The sequence below is a fragment of the Octopus bimaculoides genome, chromosome 1 (assembly GCF_046866305.1).
Source record: "Octopus bimaculoides isolate indiv1 chromosome 1, ASM4686630v1, whole genome shotgun sequence".
NCBI lineage: Eukaryota > Metazoa > Mollusca > Cephalopoda > Octopoda > Octopodidae > Octopus > Octopus bimaculoides.
In genome coordinates this window covers 190090781-190111250 of record NC_142928.1, presented here as the reverse complement: position 1 = coordinate 190111250, position 20470 = coordinate 190090781, and the positions used below count along the sequence as shown (strand labels likewise).

General features: G+C 37.5%; 1 protein-coding gene across 28 annotated transcripts in view; it reads right to left on the bottom strand.

Moving 5' to 3' along the window:
- LOC106875208 (dual specificity calcium/calmodulin-dependent 3',5'-cyclic nucleotide phosphodiesterase 1A) overlaps nt 1–20470 on the bottom strand; it is a 1569442-nt gene that overhangs the window by 97602 nt on the left and 1451370 nt on the right. For all 28 annotated transcript variants that reach the window (XM_089364164.1, XM_089364142.1, XM_089364159.1 and 25 more), the window contains one exon: nt 13867–14041. In XM_089364164.1, the coding sequence (XP_089220290.1) occupies nt 13867–14041 (175 nt within the window). The remainder of the gene's footprint in view (nt 1–13866; nt 14042–20470) is intronic.

The following is a 20470-nucleotide window of genomic DNA, read 5'->3' as shown; positions in this document are numbered from 1 at the left end:
AATATTCTGCTCCATTTGACACCACCACATGCTAACCCTGGGTACTTTTAACATGGCCCTACCCTGTTGCAAGCATTTGGAACTGGTCTATAGTTTGTAAGAGTAATATATTACACCTCTCAAGGTAGGAGAGGTGGCAAGAATATCACAATGAATGTAGTTTTCAAAAGATGATCTTTCTTAAAATTACATCATCAATACCTTCAATGCTTTAGAAAAAAATGCAGTTTCAAAAACAAAAACATTTGTATTTCATGGTTTGCTTCTAACTTCTAACACTGTTACTGAGTTCAACTAACTGGAATTTCCACAGATACTGCTTGTAATAATTAATTATACAACCAGAGTGAAATAGCACACAAGGTTTAATGTTATTCATGCAAATTTATAACCAGTTTATGCAATATTTCTGGTATGTATTTATAATTAGTTAGTCTTAGAAGTTATAAGACAAGGTTATAGGTGCTTCTGCTACTTTTGGACAAAACCATAAAAATAAAAAAAAAAGAATCAAATCTGAAATAGAGGGATCTGCACTGGTAGATTGTCTGGTGTTTTTTTGCTTTGAAAACTAAAGAAATTTGTGAAAGAATAGATGTGGAATGTGTAGGTTGTTCTGCCTCAGGCATATAAATAATGAAAGCCTCTTGTTTAATTTTCATTTTTCTTCAGGATTAAAAGGAATTTGTGATAGAAAGAAAATTGAAAAATGGGAAAAGTTATTATCTTCAGATGTAGAATGTGATATGGAGGACATTACTAATGAAAGGGAAGAGGGATAAAAAGCTTGGTGGAATAATTTGTGATCTTTTGAAATTGGCTGAGTTTATTGGAGGAGATAAAAGGAGAATATCGGCAGCACATTCAGAGATGGAGTAGCGAGATTAAAAGCCATGAAAGCCTGTAATCAATTTCAGTTGAAGGAAATAGACCTGAACTTTAGCTGAGATATTCATCTCATACAACCGAATGTAATAATCAGTAATAAACAATACAGAGAAGAGAAGGAGTTCGAGCAATAAAACATAGTTTGACATTGACAACAAAAATGTTGCTTTCTGTAAGAAGTATATATAAAATGTGAGAAGCCACACGTCTGTGAGAGACATGCGAATTGGATATTGGAGATCTGCAGTGGCTGGAAAGAAATTAGTCATGTATGATTTGCTAGGTGTGTTCTGTTAGCATGAATGAAAGAGCACAAGTGAGCTAAAACAGCAAGTGGACTATAATAACAGCTGCCTGTTTGTGTAGGACGGTTGGTTGAACTAGTGGTGGACTTGATGCAAATGTACAGTGTTGATTTCATGATGAAGAGTAATTTACTGGTAACAGGAAGTTTAGTCTGACCACACCCCCTAGTGTATATTTGTGCCTATATGTATGCATGCATATATATATATATATATAAATATACATACATACATACATACATCTTTGTGTGAGACGTTTGACTGCATAAATGCCCGTCACACAGTAGAGATTTGCAACACAATAAAAGTTGCCCTGAAATGCTTAAAAGGTTATAGAAGAGTGATTTATAGAGACCCATTTTCCACAGATCTTTACATTCCTGTCAAAAGCATGTGCTTGTTTATTATATGTCTCTCTCAAGGCAGTATTTACGCTTGTACATGTTATACATGCAGGAGGAGAGAGTTGACAGAGCTTTGCAGAAGTTTCATTTCTTCTTCAACAAACACACTGTGTAGTACATAGACATTTTTTTGGTCGAAACACTTTCTTTCTCCTGCAAACATATCTTCACTTACACCCGAAATCCTAATATTAATTGCCATTTATAGTCTTAAGTATAAGACTAAACTGAGGATGGAGCTCATCATCATCATCATCATTGTTTAACGTTCGTCTTCCATACTGGCATGGGTTGACTGGTTTAACTGAAAACTGGGAAGCCAGGAGGCTGCGTCAGGCTCCAGTCTGATCTGGCAAGGTTCCTACAGCTGGATGCCCTTCCTAATGCCAATCACTCCGAGAGTGTAGTGGGTGCTTTTTACATGCCACCAGCATGGGAGCCAGTCAGGCAGCACTGGCATTGACCACATTTGTATGGTGCTTTTTACGTGCCACTGGCACAGGGAACCGATCAGGTGGCACTGGCATTGACCTCGTTTGGATGGTGCTTTGGAGCCAGTCAGGGGGCGGTGGGGAGACTGGCATCAATGACGTTCGGATGCACGGGGAGCCAGTCAGGCGGGACTGGCATCAGCCCATGCTTGAATGATGCTTATTACATTCCCCCAGCATGGGTCCCAATCAGGTGGCACTGGCACTGGCCACAATTACAATTTCCATTTTGATTTCGATATTGACACCAAATGTAGCACTGAATTTATTTGTTGATGCTAACTTTGCTAATGATACTTTCATGTGTAACTCTCATATATCTATCTATACATAGTTTCTTTAGTGACCAGTTAACTATAGAGCAAAACTCTTGTCAAGAACCTTTTACAGATTAGTAAACAGAAAATAAAGTGGTTTAGTCTTACTAGTAATCTGGTTCTTGTGGTTTCCCATCCAAACTGTCTGCATCCTGAACTGATAACCCTACCCTTCAACATTCAAATCAATAAAAATTATCTGCATTCTATAGAAAGTACCCTTTATTTGTCTTCATTCTTTTGCAACAGAAATTGACTTTTTTCTTCAAATGTATTCATATATTGTAGTTTTATGCCTTAAACTATAATATTTTAAATAACAGTGTTAAAATAATTTCTCCTTATTTACAAAGTCATTATTACTTTATTAATTAATGAAAACCTAGGATCCAAATGACTAATTCAGTTGAAAGATATAATTAACCAATTTGCAATAATATTTTCTCTTGATCAGAGTGTTTAAAATATTTTCTTATTACATATATTTAATTCAATAAGAGATATTTAATTATAAATTTTATAAAATTATCATGCACAACACACATGTAGGGTACAACATATTGTTTACACTGGTCAAATTTTCATTCAAAAATCATTCACTGACAAAGATGGATGCCTTGGAACATTTGCCAGCAATTATAAGTTTAATCATTCATTCATTATTATAATTATTATTGCCATTCTCTTGTCCCCACTATCTTAAATAATTTGATGTTTCCAACAAGGGCAATTTAATTTTATATAGGAACCATTTAATTATATTAATTTGTAAGCAACGCAGGCTACAGTCATTGCGATTCCCCATCCGTCCCACTCCTAGCAGCTTGAGAAAACTTACATTAACCTTAATTCCACCTTCATCATCATCATCATCATCGTTTAATGTTTGCCTTCCATGCTGGCATGGGTTGGACGATTTGACTGAGGACTAGCAAACCAGAAGGCTGCACCAGGCCCCAATCTGATCTGGCAGAGTTTCTACAACTAGATGCCCTTCCTAATGCCAACCACTCCGAATGTGTAGTGGATGCTTTTATGTGCCACCAGCACGAGGGCCAGTCAGCCGGTACTGGCAATGGCCATGCTCAAAATGATGTTTTTTATGTGCCACTTGCACAGGAGCCAGTCCAGCAGCACTGGCAATGACCTCGCTCAAATGTTTTTTCACGTGCCACCAGCACAAGTGCCAGTAAGGCGACGCTGGTAACGATCACTCTCAAATGGTGCTATTTACGTGCCACTGGCACAGAAGCCAGACAGCTGTTCTTTTAACCCAGTGGTTCTCAACCATTTTTTGTCTATGGACCCCTCTGATTCCTATTATACTCCACTGGACCTCCATAGCCATTCGATGTGTATAAACGACATCCAACTGTATTTTTGTAATTAAACATCATTAGGAATTGTATACAAAAATTAAAATATCTGTAGAAATATAAGCAATTTATTGCACATAAATTTAACAACAAAATCTTATTTGGGCCCCCAAGAGTCATACAGACCCTAGTTGAGGACCACTACTTTAACCTGTTCTGAACTGTGCTGCAAGGTTGATACATCATCATCATCATCATCATTTAACGTCCGTTTTCCATGCTGGCATGGGTTGGACGGTTCAACTGGGGTCTGGGAAGCCAGGAGGCTGCACAAGGCCCAAATCTGATCTGGCAGTGTTTCTACAGCTGGATGTAGCTTCTAACGCCAACCACTCTGAGAGTGTAGTAGGTGCTTTTTACGTGCCACTGGCACGGTCCAGTGGAGCTGGCATCGACCATGATTGGATGGTGTTTTTTACGTGCCACCAGCACAGAAGCCAGTCAAAAGGGCACTGGCATCAGCCACATTCAGATGGTGCTTTTTACGTGCTATCGGCGTGAAGGTCACAACTACAATTTCCATTTGATTTGATTTCGATATTGATGTTGATGTATTTGACTCAATAGGTCTCCTCAAGCACAGCATGTCCCCCTACGATCCAAGGAACGTTTGAGTGGACTGTTTATACGACATGGGTGCAGGTTATACAGTTGAAGACAATCTGTTCTGAGAATCAAATGCATCCAGTTCCTGGGGTGAGGTGGTTGGTCACAAGCCATAACATCCAGCCACAAAAACCAATTAACAACCACAACATGCACAAAGTATTTAGCCAGTTTTTACTTTGTTGTATGTGCCAAATGTTGAAAGACTGCAGTGGGTGGCATAGTGTAAAACGTGCCTGTGAGTGATGATTTATATAGTTTGTCTGAAAGGACATGGGATAACTTTTCTAGTGATGGTGGTCTGATAATATGCAGTCAATATACACTGTAAGATGGTCAGTGATAGAAAGAACTATGTGTGATGTGGATTCTGCTGTCTGCATCACATGTTAACTATCCAAGACAGTAACTTCAAACAAGGACCAATACAAAACAGAAGGGATTCTTTAGGTCTTCTCACTGAGTCGACTTCTCTAATGCCTGTGCCATGATAAAATGCACCATGTACACTCTGTAAAGTGGTTGGTGAAAAAGGGAGGAACATCTTGTCATATGAACTTTGCCAAAAAATAGAATACATAGGCAAAATGTGGACTCTGCTAGCTACATTATCAGCTATCTGACGTAGAGAGTCATAACTATGAATAAGGATTGTCACAAACTCTGATGACAAATCCATGTCAGCATGGATAACTGGATGTAAAAATGCTGATATTCATGCTGTGTAATATAATGTAAATTTTGTTTGAAAAAGATACTATGAGTAGATGAATATACAGATTATTTATGCATGTGGTATGTATGTATTTGTGTAAGTGTGTGTGATATTTTTTTTCTTTTACTCTAAGCACAAGGCCCGAAATTTTTGGGGAGGGGGCCAGTCGATTAGGTCAACCCCAGTACACAACTGGTACTTAATTTATCGACCCTGAAAGAATGAAAAGCAAAGTTGACCTCAGCAGAATTTGAACTCAGAACATAAAGACAGACGAAATACCTCTAAATATTTTGCCCGGCATGCTAACATTTCTGCCAGTTTGCCACCTTAAGTGTGTGTAATATTATTATTGAAAAGGGTAGGGAGTTGTCAGAACTAGTGGAGCAACAAATAAAATGTAATATTTGTAGCACTCTTTATACTGAAATTATTCAAATCCACCCAAGGTCAGTTTTGGTTTGCATTCCTCAATGTTAAATAAAATAAAGTATCTGTCAATTACTAAGTTATGTCCTGGGTTGATATAATCAGCAACTAATCGTCTCCTTCTAAAATTGCAGACTTTGTGCCTAAATTAGAAACAATTATTTGATAAGAGGTGGACTGAGGATTTGATGGGAATGCTGGGGCTGGAGGAATCGGTGGAATGGATGGCAAGGGTGAATGGAGTGAGGTGGTATGGGTGTGTATTGAGGAGGGAGGAAGAACATGTTCTGAGGTGGGTGATTGCATTTGAGATAAAGGGAGCACAAAAATGAGGTAGACCAAGGAAAAGGTGGAGGAGGAGAAATGGGAGGGTTGGTTTGGAAAAGGAGGACGCCCAAAACCGGGCGAGATGTTGTGAGGGTAGTTGCTATGGCACTGAGGTAGATCCGGCCACCCCCATTAACAGGGACAAAACCTGGATTCGAAACACTGGATGATGATGATATTGTCGCAAGCTGAAACTTCTTGAACCATTGCTCTGAGTTTCATATTTCTGAATGTATTTTCACGTGCCACCGGCACAAGTGCCAGTAAGGCAACGCTGGTAATGATCATGCTCAAATGGTGCTATTTACGTGCCACTGGCACTGAAATATATATACACACACACACATTTGCACGCCAAACATGATCTTATATAAGCTTTGTATGCAAATTCACACACATATATATATATATATATATATATATATATATATATATACCGGAGTAAGCACATGAAATGTGCAACAAGGTGGAAGAAAGAGTACTCAAATACCAGAGGTAGAGTAATATCCTTTATTTAAAAGCAGCAGAAAAATAACAAAAGACTGTTACTCTGAGTTTCACATTCCCGTTCATCGGACAGTTTTGTTTAACAAAATAAAGTGTATATATATATATCATCATCATCATCATCATCGTTTAACGTCCGCTTTCCATGCTAGCATGGGTTGGACGATTTGACTGAGGACTGGTGAAACCGGATGGCAACACCAGGCTCCAGTCTGATTTGGCAGAGTTTCTACAGCTGGATGCCCTTCCTAACGCCAACCACTCAGAGAGTGTAGTGGGTGCTTTTACGTGTCACCCGCACGAAAACGGCCACGCTCGAAATGGTGTCTTTTATGTGCCACCCGCACAAGCCAGTCCAGGGGCACTGGCAACGATCTCGCTCGAAAATCCTACGGGAGCCAGTCAGGCGGTACTGGCAACGGCCACGCTCAAAATGGTGCATCTCATGTGCCACCCGCACAAGAACCAGTCCAGGGGCACTGGCAACGATCTTACTTGGCTTGCCGGGTCTTATCACGCACAGCACATTTCCAAAGGTCTCGGTCAGTAGTCATCGCCTCGGTGAGGCCCAATGTACGAAGGTCTTGCCTCACCACCTCAGCCCAGGTCTTCCTGGGCCTACCTCTTCCACGGGTTCCCTCAACTGTTAGGGTGTGGCACTTTTTCACGCAGCTATCCTCACCCATTCTCACCACATGTTCATACCAGCGCAATCGTCTCTCTTGCACGCCACAACTGATGCTTCTAATGTTCAGCTTTTCTCTCAAGATACTTACACTCTGACAGGTATTCACATTGACATTACACATCCAACGGAGCATACTGGCTTCATTCCTTGCGAGCTTACGTATGTCCTCAGCAGTTACAGCCCATGTTTCACTGCCATGTAGCATGGCTGTTCGTACGCATGCGTCATACAGTCTGCCTTTTACTCTGAGTGAGAGTCCCTTTGTCGCCAGCAGGGGTAAGAGCTCTCTAAACTTTGCCCAGGCTATTCTTATTCTAGCAGCTACACTTTCAGCGCACCCACCCCCACTACTAACTTGGTCGCCCAGATAGCGGAAGCTATCGACTACCTCTAGTTTTTCACCCTGGAATGAGATAGAAGTTGTTTCCTGTTTGTTTACAGTCTTTATTGCACCTGAACATCTGCCACAGACAAAAACTAACTTGCTAGTTAACCTGCCTTTGATGTTGCTGCACCTCTTATGTGTCCATAGCTTGCACCGGGTACATCTTATAGAGTTACTACCTACTCCTTTTCTACATACTGAGCAGGGCCATCTACCTGAAGGGGTTTGTGTTTTATCTACCTTCCTACTTATTAGGATTTTGGTTTTAGCTAGGTTGACTCTAAGGCCCTTCAATTCTAGACCTTGCTTCCTCACCTGAAACTTCTCTAGTTCTGATAGTGACTCCGCAATTAGTTCTGATAGTGACTCAGCATAGAGGAGCTCCCAGGGGCAACCTGTCTTGAACTCCTCTGTGATTGCCTGGAGGACTATGATAAATAAGAGGGGGCTGAGGACGGAACCTTGGTGGACCCCTACTTCTACCCGGAATTCATTGCTGTACTCATTTCCAACCCTCACCTTACTGGCAGCATCTCTGTACATGGCTCGCACAGCTCTCATTAACCATTCTTCTATCCCAAGTTTCCTCATTGACCACCAGATAAGGGATCGGGGGACCCTGTCAAAGGCTTTCTCCATGTCAACGAAAGCCAGGTACAGAGGTTTATCCTTAGCTAGGTATTTCTCCTGCAACTGTCTCACTAGAAATAAGGCATCAGTAGTGCTTTTACCTGGCACGAACCCAAACTGCATCTCATCTAAATTGATTCGCTCCCTAATTAGTTGGGCTATGACCCTCTCTGTAACTTTCATAACCTGATCTAACAGCTTGATGCCTCTGTAATTATTTGTATCTAAAGCGTCACCTTTACCTTTGTAGCAGTTGACTATGATGCTGCTACACCAGTCATTGGGTATGACTCCTTCGTGTATCACCTGGTTCGTAATACGGGTGACTAGGCTATAGCCAACACTGCCAGATATTTTGAGCATCTCTGCAGTGATTCCTGATGGGCCGGGGGCTTTCCCGGTCTTCATACTCTTAATTGCTTTATCTACCCTGGTACTATCAACTCGGATAGCTGGTCCCTCTATTGGGTCGACATATGGCAGGCTCTCTTTCTCCCATTCATTCTCTTTATTAAGCAATCTATCGTAGTGGCATCTCCAGACCTCTTTCTTTGCATCCTCATTTAATGCAAGCGTACCATCATCCATGCGAACACATTTCTCTCCTACAACATCACTATTCTCTCTCCTACACTGTCTTGCAACACGATATATATATATATATGTGTGTGTGTGTGTGTGTGTGAGTTCAAATTCTGCCGAGGTTGACTTTGCTTTTAATCCTTTTGGGATCGATAAATTAAGTACTAGTTGACCACTGGGGTCAATCTAATCGACTGGCCCCACTCCCCAAAACTTTTGGGCCTTGTGCCTAGTGTAGAAAATCTCTATAAATATATATATATATATTTTTATATAAAAAAGATAAGACCATTATTTAGAATAACAATCATATCAAGTGGCCAGCATGGAGAAAACTGTATAGGTAATAATTATTATGGATATATAATAATATGAATATAATTAAAGGTACCGAAGGGGTACCACCATGCCAGAAATAGCAGTCAAAACTGACATTAGAACAACATCATGTATTTATATAGCACATGTGCTATATGAATAATGACGTGGTTCTAGAGTCAGTTTTGACTGCTATTTCTAGCATGATGGTGCCTCTTCAGCATCCTTAATTATATATATATATATATATATATATATATATATATATATCAAACATAAATTGAAAACAGAACACAAAGGATATCTCTGATATCTTTTGTGTTCTGTTTCCAGTTTATGTTTGATATATTCTCTCACCTCTGCCACTATCTGGCATATACAGGTGCTTACACTTATCAAATATTCACACTAAACTTACACTACCTACGTGATATACATATGTGTGTGTGTGTATGTGTATATATATATATATATATATATATATTATTATTATTTTAATTTACATGTTTAATATTTTCTTTATTTCATTTATTTAATTTTGGGGTCTGTAATTTTGGATAGACATCATCTTTACTCTAATCTATATGGTTAGATGTATGTGTGTATGAGAGAGAGAGAGAGAGAGAGAGAGAGAGAGAGAGAGAGAGAGAGAGAGAGAGAGAGAATGAATTGCTGGATTTCAATGTGGAGAAATACGTCTGCTGTGATGTTGGTAAGACTCTTGTTCTTACTGTCAAAAGAAGTAGAGGGACGGGAAAGCTTCTTAATAAAAGAGATTGCAAAAACAAGACGTATGAGTAGAATATCTATCTGCTGTACATGTAAATGAAAGCTTGGTCAGTATTTTGTATTATCAGCAGAGTTGAGAATACAATCAAGGTAAAAAAGACTGATCGTCCACAAGGGATTGCTGCTTAAAATGTTAAAGCTTTAGGCTACTTTGGTCTTATGATAATTACCTATCTAGTTAATCAGATTGTAGTTAAGCCAAAAGTCATCTCTGATAAAAAAAAATTTAAAAAAAAAAAAAAAACCTATGATCAAAAGGATTCCAGCCATGGCCATCCAATCTATTTATATGTTTAGTATTACATTGACCAAGATGTTTGCCATTTTTTAAGATGGCTTGGTTTGATTTGAAGGAGATTTGACTGTTGTTTTTTACAGAATAAGCCACCATCTAGAGGTACCCTCATTAGCTTAATCATCTATGCAAGGTGTTATTGACACAGCAGTAGCACCTTCAACTGTTACAAGGTCAAAGTGGGGGAGAACTAAAATGGCAGTTGCTGTGGCGAAAAGTTTGATGGACCAAAAGATACCATATATCTTATAAAACAATTACTTAAGAAATTTTTAGCAAAGGAAAGTGAAGTATTCTACTTTGCATTTCTCAATTAAGACAAGACATTCGGTGTAAACCAAGATACCAGTGATGTGTGGTAAGAAGTTTGCTTCCCAATCACATGGTTCCAGGTTCAATCCCACTGCATACCACCTTGGCCAAGTGGTTTCTACTATAACCTTGGGCCAACCAAAGACTTGTGAGTGGATTTGGTAAATGGAAACTGAAAGAAGCTCATTATATATATATATATATATATATATATATATATATATATATATATTTAATTAAATGTATTTATTCTATCCTAATAAATAATAATTCTGATAGAATAAATGGGTTAATAGAAACCAAGGTAGCAAAGATCACAAAATAACTGTGGTGTAATTCCTGTTGGTGAGGCAGAAACTCCTTGATATTTTGGGTATTTGAGTATATTTAAAAATTTAAGGAATAGAGAAAACGCATGTTATAACTGCATACTTTATTCCGACATATGTTTCGAAGAATTACAATTTATGCGATCCATAGGAATCGGCGATGTTAAAAATGTAAACTTCTCCTCAGGGAAATGCATGGGAATCATCTTAAATGTAAGACATTATGACCGAGTATGATAACTATAGTTGGATAATGTTATGACGTGATTCATTTGAAATTTGGCGTTATGTTTGTTATTTATGTTACGAAACCATTCAACTACCTGCAAAGAATTGGACCATAAACTAAGTTTTAATTTATTGACTAAGGTAGGTATGTATTTGTCAAGTATGTTTTTACTAAGAATACCAATATCAAATTTGGATGGACAAATTAGACGTAATTTAGGGCTATTCCAAAAGTTTATCTTATGGTCTTTTAAAACGAAATGGGGTTGTTTAGGGTTTAAAGGTTCAGTTCTCTTTTGCAAGTCATATTCCTCCATGATTTTTTTCGCTTCAAGGTTAGCATTCCTAAGTGTTGTTTTACTTGTGATTCGGTAGTTTTTTTCTATTTCTCTTTTTAGTAGATCATTTAGTAGATCATATTTCCTGTCTTGTCGGACTTGACTAGTATTCCGTCAATGCTATTTATTTCCTTCGTTAAATTGTTTAGGTATCTGAGGTGATTATTTCTTAATGGTGAACGTCAAATTTCAAATGAATCACGTCATAACATTATCCAACTATAGTTATCATACTCGGTCATAATGTCTTACGTTTAAGATGATTCCCATGCATTTCCCTGAGGAGAAGTTTACATTTTTAACATCGCCGATTCCTATGGATCGCATAAATTGTAATTCTTCGAAACATATGTCGGAATAAAGTATGCAGTTATAACATGCGTTTTCTCCATCCCTTAAATTTTTATATATATATATATATATATATATAAGTATGTATGTATATGTATATATATATATGTATGTATGTATATGTATATATATATATGTATGTATGTATATGTATATGTATATATATATATGTATGTATATGTATATATATATATGTATGTAGGTATATGTATATGTACATATATATAATATATATAGATAGATATGTATATATAGTGAGAATTTACCAAAAAACAAGACGAAGACGGGTGTATAAACAACAAACAAATGTATTAGTTTAACGCTCAAGAAGTAACAAAGTCAAATGTGTGATATGAAAGTAAGAATGTGTGCTAAACAAAAAGAGGCACCATATATTGATAGTAGTGGAATGTGGTAATTGCAGAGGAGGGCCATTGAAGCCAAGAGAAGAAGTGATAAGTTCTAATCTTGTGAAGATGAAGTATTACAATGAATTACTTGCACAGAACAAAGGTCTTTAACAACTGTTATAATGATGATAGAATACAAAGCCTACTCCCTTTGCAACGTAACTCTCTCCACCTCGCCTCTCTCTTAAATGTGTGTGCAGAGATGGATATATATACATATATATGTAGATGAAGGAGTGGCTGTGTGGTAAGTAGCTTGCTTACCAACCACATAGTTCTGGGTTCAGTCCCACTGCGTGGCACCTTGGGCAAGTGTCTTCTACTATAGCCTCGGGCCGACCAAAGCCTTGTGAGTGGATTTGGTAGACGGAAACTGAAAGGAGCCCGTCGTATATATATGTATATGTATATATATATATGTGTGTGTGTATTTGTGTTTGTCCCCCCAACATTGCTTGACAACTGATGCAGGTGTGTTTAGGTCACTGTAACTTAGCGGTTCGGCAAAAGAGACCGATAGAATAAGTACTAGGCTTATAAAGAATAAGTCCTGGGGTCGATTTGCTCGACTAAAGGCGGTGCTCCAGCATGGCCGCAGTCAAATGACTGAAACAAGTAAAAGAGTATATGTCTAAGCAAAAAATCTCCTTGGCTGTAGTTCCAGTTTGAGTAGGTAGCTTCACTACTCACATGCGGTTAAAGGTGTCATGAAATTTAGGTATAAAACGAGGACACATGACCATTCATCCCTTATCCTAAGATGTAATAAACCAGTGATTCTTCACAATTTGTTGCCTATAGAGCCTCTATGATTCCTAATCTACTCAGATGGACCCTCATAGCTATTCAATGATTTAAAACATCCTACTATATTTTTCATAGTTAATTATTATCAGGAATTATACAGAAAATTTTTTTTAATATTTTGTGTATTGTAGAAGTATAACCAATTTATTGCAGATAAAGTTTAGCAACAAAATCTAATACAGACCCCCAAGGGCCATACGGATCCTTGTTGAAAACCACTGATACAGACTGAATGATTTGAATCTTTTTCATTCTCTCATAGCTTAATGGTTCATAGTAAATGGAAATATACTCTCAATATTGGTGGAGGTAGAATGAGAAATCCCAATTAAAATTTAGGCTTTCAAACAATCAACAATCAACAATCAACAATCACAAAGAAGGGGCAAGTTTTATGCAAGTTTTTTTTATTTTATTTTTTTTATCATATGACTTAGTGAGAATGGAAGGGTACCACTCATGCATTTTGTGGAGCTGCTATGAATAGAGGTGTTGGAGTAGTCTGACCTGAAAGCTTGCAACAAAGTGGACTCTATCAAAGGTACCAGTCAGTCAGGTAATGGCATTAAATTAGGCAATGGATTAAGTCTACCACCCAAAATAGAGTTCTCTAATAATTTATGGGAAACAGCGAGTGAGGATGTGGAACCATTTGAACAAACTTTAATGAGCTGCTTTGAAATGTATGAAAATAATAAGATGACGAAAATAAATTATTAAGTTTTCCAAAAAGCACCAAATGAAAACATTGAAGTGTTTAAAATAAATGAGTATATAAATTGCAGGACCAAAGAATGTAGTCTGATCAACAAAGAACCAGTTAAATGACCAAAGTGTCTGTTAAATCCATAGTTTACCTTACCCAAAACAATTTACTATCATACAGCAGGATCATCCATATCTTGGGAAGGACAGCAAGTTATGAAGCATTATTGATAGACATTGACACAAATGCTTTTTCAATTCATCCAGCATTAAATTTCATGTAAAAATATTCAGGAAAATTACTGAAGATGTGTTGTTGAAAAAAATAGCTTACCGCATAGAGCAATAATGTGAAGCCTCAGGTGCATCCGCTGCAGGCATTTTTTCAAAACCTAATTCCCCGCTTGCATAGGAATCGCTATCTATACTCACTGTACTTGATGTACGACTGCTAGAGCTGACAAGCTTACGTGAATTGTTTTGGCGAAGAACTGTTAAAGATCCAGTACCTGAAAAATAGAATTGAGAAAATGTTCATTAGTACAAAGTTTGAGGTTAGCAAACAAATATTTTGAAATACTAAATACACCAATACTATCATTAATATTAAATACACCACACAGGTGTGGTGTGTGGTTAAGAAGCTTGCCTCCCATCATGTGGTTTCAGGTTCAGTTCCACTGCACAGAACCTATCTTTTAATATAACCCTAAGCTGACCAAAGCCATGTGAGTGATTTGGTCAAGAGAGACTGAAAGAAGCCCGTTATATATGTATATATATTTGAGTGTGTTGTGTTGTGTTGAAAGCATGTGATGGTTGCCTGTAAGTATTACTGTCAAACAAATGAATTTGTTCATTTCCTGTGTTTTGTGACAAATATGTCTGGCCAAGAGGAAATATTATCTTGCTTGGAAACAGGTGAGGGCTGGCAACAAGAAGAGCATCCAACTGTAGAAAACTGCTTCAGCAAATTCCAAGTATTGACAGATGGATGTTTAAAACGATGGTGATGATATATTACAGACAAAACAGAGAGAGTTTCTCTGTGATATCATTTGACACGATAAAAATAACACCAAAACTCTGTTTAGTGTTATTCTGTTATTGTAAAAAGAAAGGATACATTGGATAACACCAAAACTCTGTTTAGTGTTATTCTGTTATTGTAAAAAGAAAGGATACATTGGAAAATGCGGTCCAAAATATACTACCAATGAAAACAAAAATATCACTCATCATGAGAATACCTCCAATCCTAATGTCTGTCATCATGATTAGGGTTGACGTGGAGCTAAACCAGTGTATTACAGATGTTAATAGAATGAATAAGCTTAAAATTGAGTTCGTTTTTTTATAAAGCTCAGCACTTATGAGTCGTTTTCAGTATTTTTGGACTGGTGTAAGAAAATGGCCCTTTTGTTCATCCGTTAGTCATTTACTGTAGGCATCATCAACGTCCGTTTTCTATGCTGGCATGGGTTGGACAGTTCGACTGGGGTCTGGGAAACCAGGAGGCTGCACCAGGCCCCAATCTGATCTGGCAGTGTTTCTTCAGCTGGATGCCCTTCCTAACGCCAACCACTCTGAGAGTGTAGTGGATGCTTTTTACATACCACCAGCATGGAAGCCAGTCAAAGTGGAACTGGTATTGGCCACATTCAGATGGTGCTTTTTACGTGCTACCGTCACGGGGATCACAACTACAATTTCCATTTGATTTCATATTGCTGTTATAGTTATATATATATAAGCACTACATTTTAGCATTGCTATTATATTGCCTATGACTAGTTTAAGCATAATTATTTTGTCATGCATTCCACCTGACTGTCTCACTTTATCTACTCATTTCTCTCCAAACAATATTCCTACTCTACTAATACCAGTACTATTACCTACCCTCAGATAATGTGTAGTTGCGTTCCTTGTCTAGGAGGAGTCTGAATGAGGCTCACCACCATCTTATATCTTGTACACAACACACATCTACTTGCCTTTGTTCTAGCATCTCTACAATCTCTTCAACTCTACCTTTTATCACCCCAACAGTTATGGTGGTAAACTCAGAATTTTGCACATTGCAAAGAGGGAATAGTGTGGTATACTTGCAATAAAATAGCTAAATATTTGTTGAAGAAAATACAGTGCAGAAATGAAAGAATACATTTCAAAAGGAGCATTAAAAAGAAATCATTCACTGGAATGGTATTTGGAACTATTTAGTATATACATTGATAGCAAGTGTGGTTCTAAATTCAGTTTACACTTCTGTAAAGCACACAGGGAAAATTACAATATAATTAACTTTATTCTAAGAAAAACATTAAAAGTTCTTAAAACAAATATTAGTGAAGTAAGGTCAACATAATTTAAACATTGTGTTTATTGTACATAGATGATACAATTGAAAGAAATGAAGACATAATGTAACCCTTTTAAATAAATGGTTTCTACATTTTGCAACTGATAATGGAGTGTATCATTGTAATTAATGGTCAGGCATTAAAGCCTCTCACTCAGGTGGGTTTGGTACATAAATTAGAAATCAATATAACTAAGATGATTTTTAAAGAATACATTTGTATATATTAAATGTAAACATGTGCAGACAAATATAAAAATGAAGAGAAAGAAAATAGAGTGACTATTGTTGGGAAACCAAGCCCACAGTTTATGGTTAATGCTCTGATATATTATCTTTAAATCACTGGTTCTGAATGATTTTCCAGTTGAGATCATTATCTTTATTGTAGCATAATTTCCTTGCTCCAGATGGCTACAGTCTAATGAATCATCATCATCATCATCATCGTTTATCATCCACTTTCCATGCTGGCATGGGTTGGATGGTTTGACTGAGGGCTGGCAAGCCAGAAGGCTGCACCAGACTCCAATCCAATCTGGGAATGTTTCTACAGCTGGATGCCCTTCCTAATGCCAACCACTCCAAGAGTGTAGTGGGTGATTTTTACATGCCACCGGCACGAGGGCCAGTCAGACAGTACTGGCATTGGCCATGCTTAAATGGTGCTTTTTACATGCCACCGGCATGGAAGCCAGTTAGGCGGCACTGGCATCGACCACACTCGAATGGTGCTTTTTACATGCCACTGGCACAGTTGCTGTCATCAGCCGTGACAACGACTTCACTTGCCTCAACAGATCTTCACAAGCACAGTTTATTGCCCAATGATTAAGTAAAAGATAAAACACATAGGAACATACATATACATGAGGCTGTGTGGTAAGAAGTTTGCTTCCCAACCTCATGGTTCTGGGTTCAGTCCCACTGTGTGGCACCTTGGGCAAGTGTTTTCTGAAAGAAGCCTGTTGTGTGTGTGTGTGTCTTTGTGTCTGTGTTTGTCCCCCACCACCATTGACAGCTGGTGTTGGTGTGTTTATCTTCAGTAACTTAGTAGTTCAGCAAAAGGGACCAATAGAATAAGTACCAGGCTTAAAAGTTAAGTTCTGGGGTCAATTCATTCAACTAAAATCCTCCAAGATTGTGCCCCAGCATGGTCACAATCTGCTAACCAGAACAAGTAACAAAAGGCATACAAACACACACACACACACACACACATTATGTAAGTCTCGTATGTCAATGTCTTTTGTCTCATGTCCCTTTTGCCCATGCCTTTATTTCTCCTGCCTCTTAGGTCCATGCCTCGAATTGCATATCTTTCACTCACTTTCTCTTCTTCTCAATCACACTGCACTATGCTGTCAGTGCAACCAAGTATAGCAGTGGATCCCTAATATTCACCAATTATTGCTTCTAGAGTAACTATAAAACTACTATACTACATTCATCTGACCCTCTTACCAACATATATTTGTGCTGGTCAATGGTATACGACCCACCAACTTTCCATACGTCCTATCCTCACTCTTTTCACTCGATCTTTCTGAACATTAAATATGAGAAGCTACACTGGACCACTTATTCCAGTACAAAGTACTTTCACATTCACCTCCTGTACAGTTTGTCATCACCCTAGGTCCCACTGCCATCATACTCTCAGCTTTTTATCCTCTTGCATAGGCTGGAGACCTGTGATTGCTCTATGCTCTGAGTCTTCACCCTGTCATCTTGGTTACAATGCTTTGAATAAATGATTCTATCTGAGTATTCTTTTCTACTCTAGGCACAAGGCCTGAAATTTTGGGGGGAGGGGGGGGGGCAATCGATTAGATCGACCCCAGTACACAACTGGTATTTAATTTACTGACCTCAAAAGCATGAAAAGCAAAATCAACCTCAGTGGAATTTGAACACAGAATGTAAAAACAGACGAAATACCGCAAAGCATTTCGCCCAGATGCTAATGTCTCTGCCAGCTTGCTGTCTCTATCTCAGAATATTGAGAACCCATTTACCTGTCCCCTATTACTACACACCCCTCTAATAGTAACCATTCATGTTTCTCTCTTTCATGCTTCTATCACTCCTGCTTCTTATTTTGTAAAGAAGTTAGCAAGTGAGAAGAGGTGTGTGTTTGTGAAGTTCCTTTAGTTATGTCAAGGACATGACTACCTCTCTAATGGTGAGATAAAAAAAAATAACATCCAGTACACAATGTTAAATCTGAGATCAAAAGGGCCCTTTCATTTTATCATAGATGTGACAACCTCTTTAGTGTTGGTGGCTTGAAAGAAATATACCCAGTACAATTTGTGAGATATTTGGTGTTAGGAAGGGGATGTTGTCCTCTGATTTGTCTAGTAAACCAGTAATGACCTCTTAGCATGGAAAGTGATTAATGAAGATACACATTCACATATAGATATATATATATATATGTGAATAAATAATATATATAGATATATATATATGTGCATAAATACAGATATATATATGTGCATAAATAAACATAGAAGAATGGAGAATTATTCAAACATTTCAGATAGATGGGTAAATTACATAATTTTGCAGTGTAGTAATCATGCATAATAATCAATCCCACATTTATTCAAATGAGATACTACAGAGATTGAGAAATTTAACACCATCCTATCCTTATCAAAGCTGTACATTTACAAGAGTAGTGGCGACAGTGACTTTGAAGTTTTGGTTTGCTTGCCTTCCTCAGAATGTATAATAAATTTGTAGTCCACAGATTAATGTTAAATTGTTTTCATTATAACTCAGTATAAGGCAGTAAGCTGGTAGAATCATTAACTCACCAAACAAACTGCTTAGCAGCATTCTGTTCATCTTTATGTTTTAAGTTCAAATTCTGCTAAGGTCCACTTTAACTGTCATCATCCTTTCAGGGTTAATAACAAAAATAACAGTTGAACATTGGGATCAATGCCATTGACTGGCGCCCTCTCCCAAAAGATTTGGCTCTGCACCTATTGTAGAAAGGATTATCACTCAGAATAAAAACAAACACACACACACACACACATATATATATATATATGCTTATATACATAGGCATATATATATATATATATATATATATATATATAAAGTGTAGTATATTGCCACTTAAGTGTGGCTGACCCCTAGGGGTGGATGTTACTGTTGCTTTTAGCCCCAGGAGGACATCTCCTCCAGCTGGCTTATCGACACACGACTGTGTCCTGTTTGCCAAGGGAGTTATCCCTCTCACCATGACCAGCAGCACGAACGTTCGTGCTGCTGGTCGTGGTGAGAGGGATAACTCCCTTGGCAAACAGGACACAGTCGTGTGTCGATAAGCCAACTGGAGGAGATGTCCTCCTGGGGCTAAAAGCAACAGTAACATCCACCCCTAGGGGTCAGCCACACTTAAGTGGCAATATACTACACTTTATCGTGCAGTTACTGTTAATACTTCATTTAGAGAATTAACATTGCTTATATATATATATATATATATATATGCTTATATACATAGGCATATATATATATATGGGAGAATATACAAATAATAACAACAGACGAGGACAGGTGGTGTAAATAACAAAAGTATATATTAGTATGACGCTCGGGAATATATATATATATATATATATGTATGTATATGTGTATATATATATATATATATATATATGCTTATATACATAGGCATATATATATATATATATATATATATATATATATATGTATATATATATATATATGTATGTATATATATATATATGTATATATATATATATATATATATATGTGTATATGTAAGAAGATATTCTCAATTATATCAAAGAACTTTCCACCCACTCACAAATATAGCAGTATCTTTTCAAATAAAACTATTAGAATCTCATATTCAACCCTCCCTAATATGAAATGTATTATATCTAAACATAACAAAACCAAAATAAAAAAAGCTAGATTAAGAATGATTAATGATTATCAACATAACACCGATATTCCCAAAACCCCCACTGACAGTATAAGATGTGAGGTATCTTCGAACAACCCAAATAGAAGTAGCAGCTATAATTATAACAACAATGTAAACGTTAAACCTAACCACCCGAGTACTAACATAGATAATAATACTACAAACGGTTACCCCATGAATGTAGACATAAGACGACCTTACAAGTGTAAAATCGGGTGCAATTGTGTAACACCTACAACATGCCCGTTACGCGGAAACTGCTTAGCTAAAAACATAATATACTCCTGCGAAATTATCACAGAAACTAACACCCTCACATACCTGGGATGCTCTTCATCCTGGAAATCTAGGTTTTATAACCACGGATCGTCATTTAGACTCAGACATAAGGCTAACAACACCTCATTATCTCGCAGAATTTGGGAGCTTAAGGACGACAAGATTAATTTTAAACTTAGATGGTCTATTGTTGGATCGGCCCCCACATATAAAGATAATAGAACTGGTTGCCAGTTATGCTCCCTTGAACTTTTGAAAATTATTAAATTTCCTGATAAAAATAAACTAATTAATAAGAGGTCAGATTTCAAACCCTCC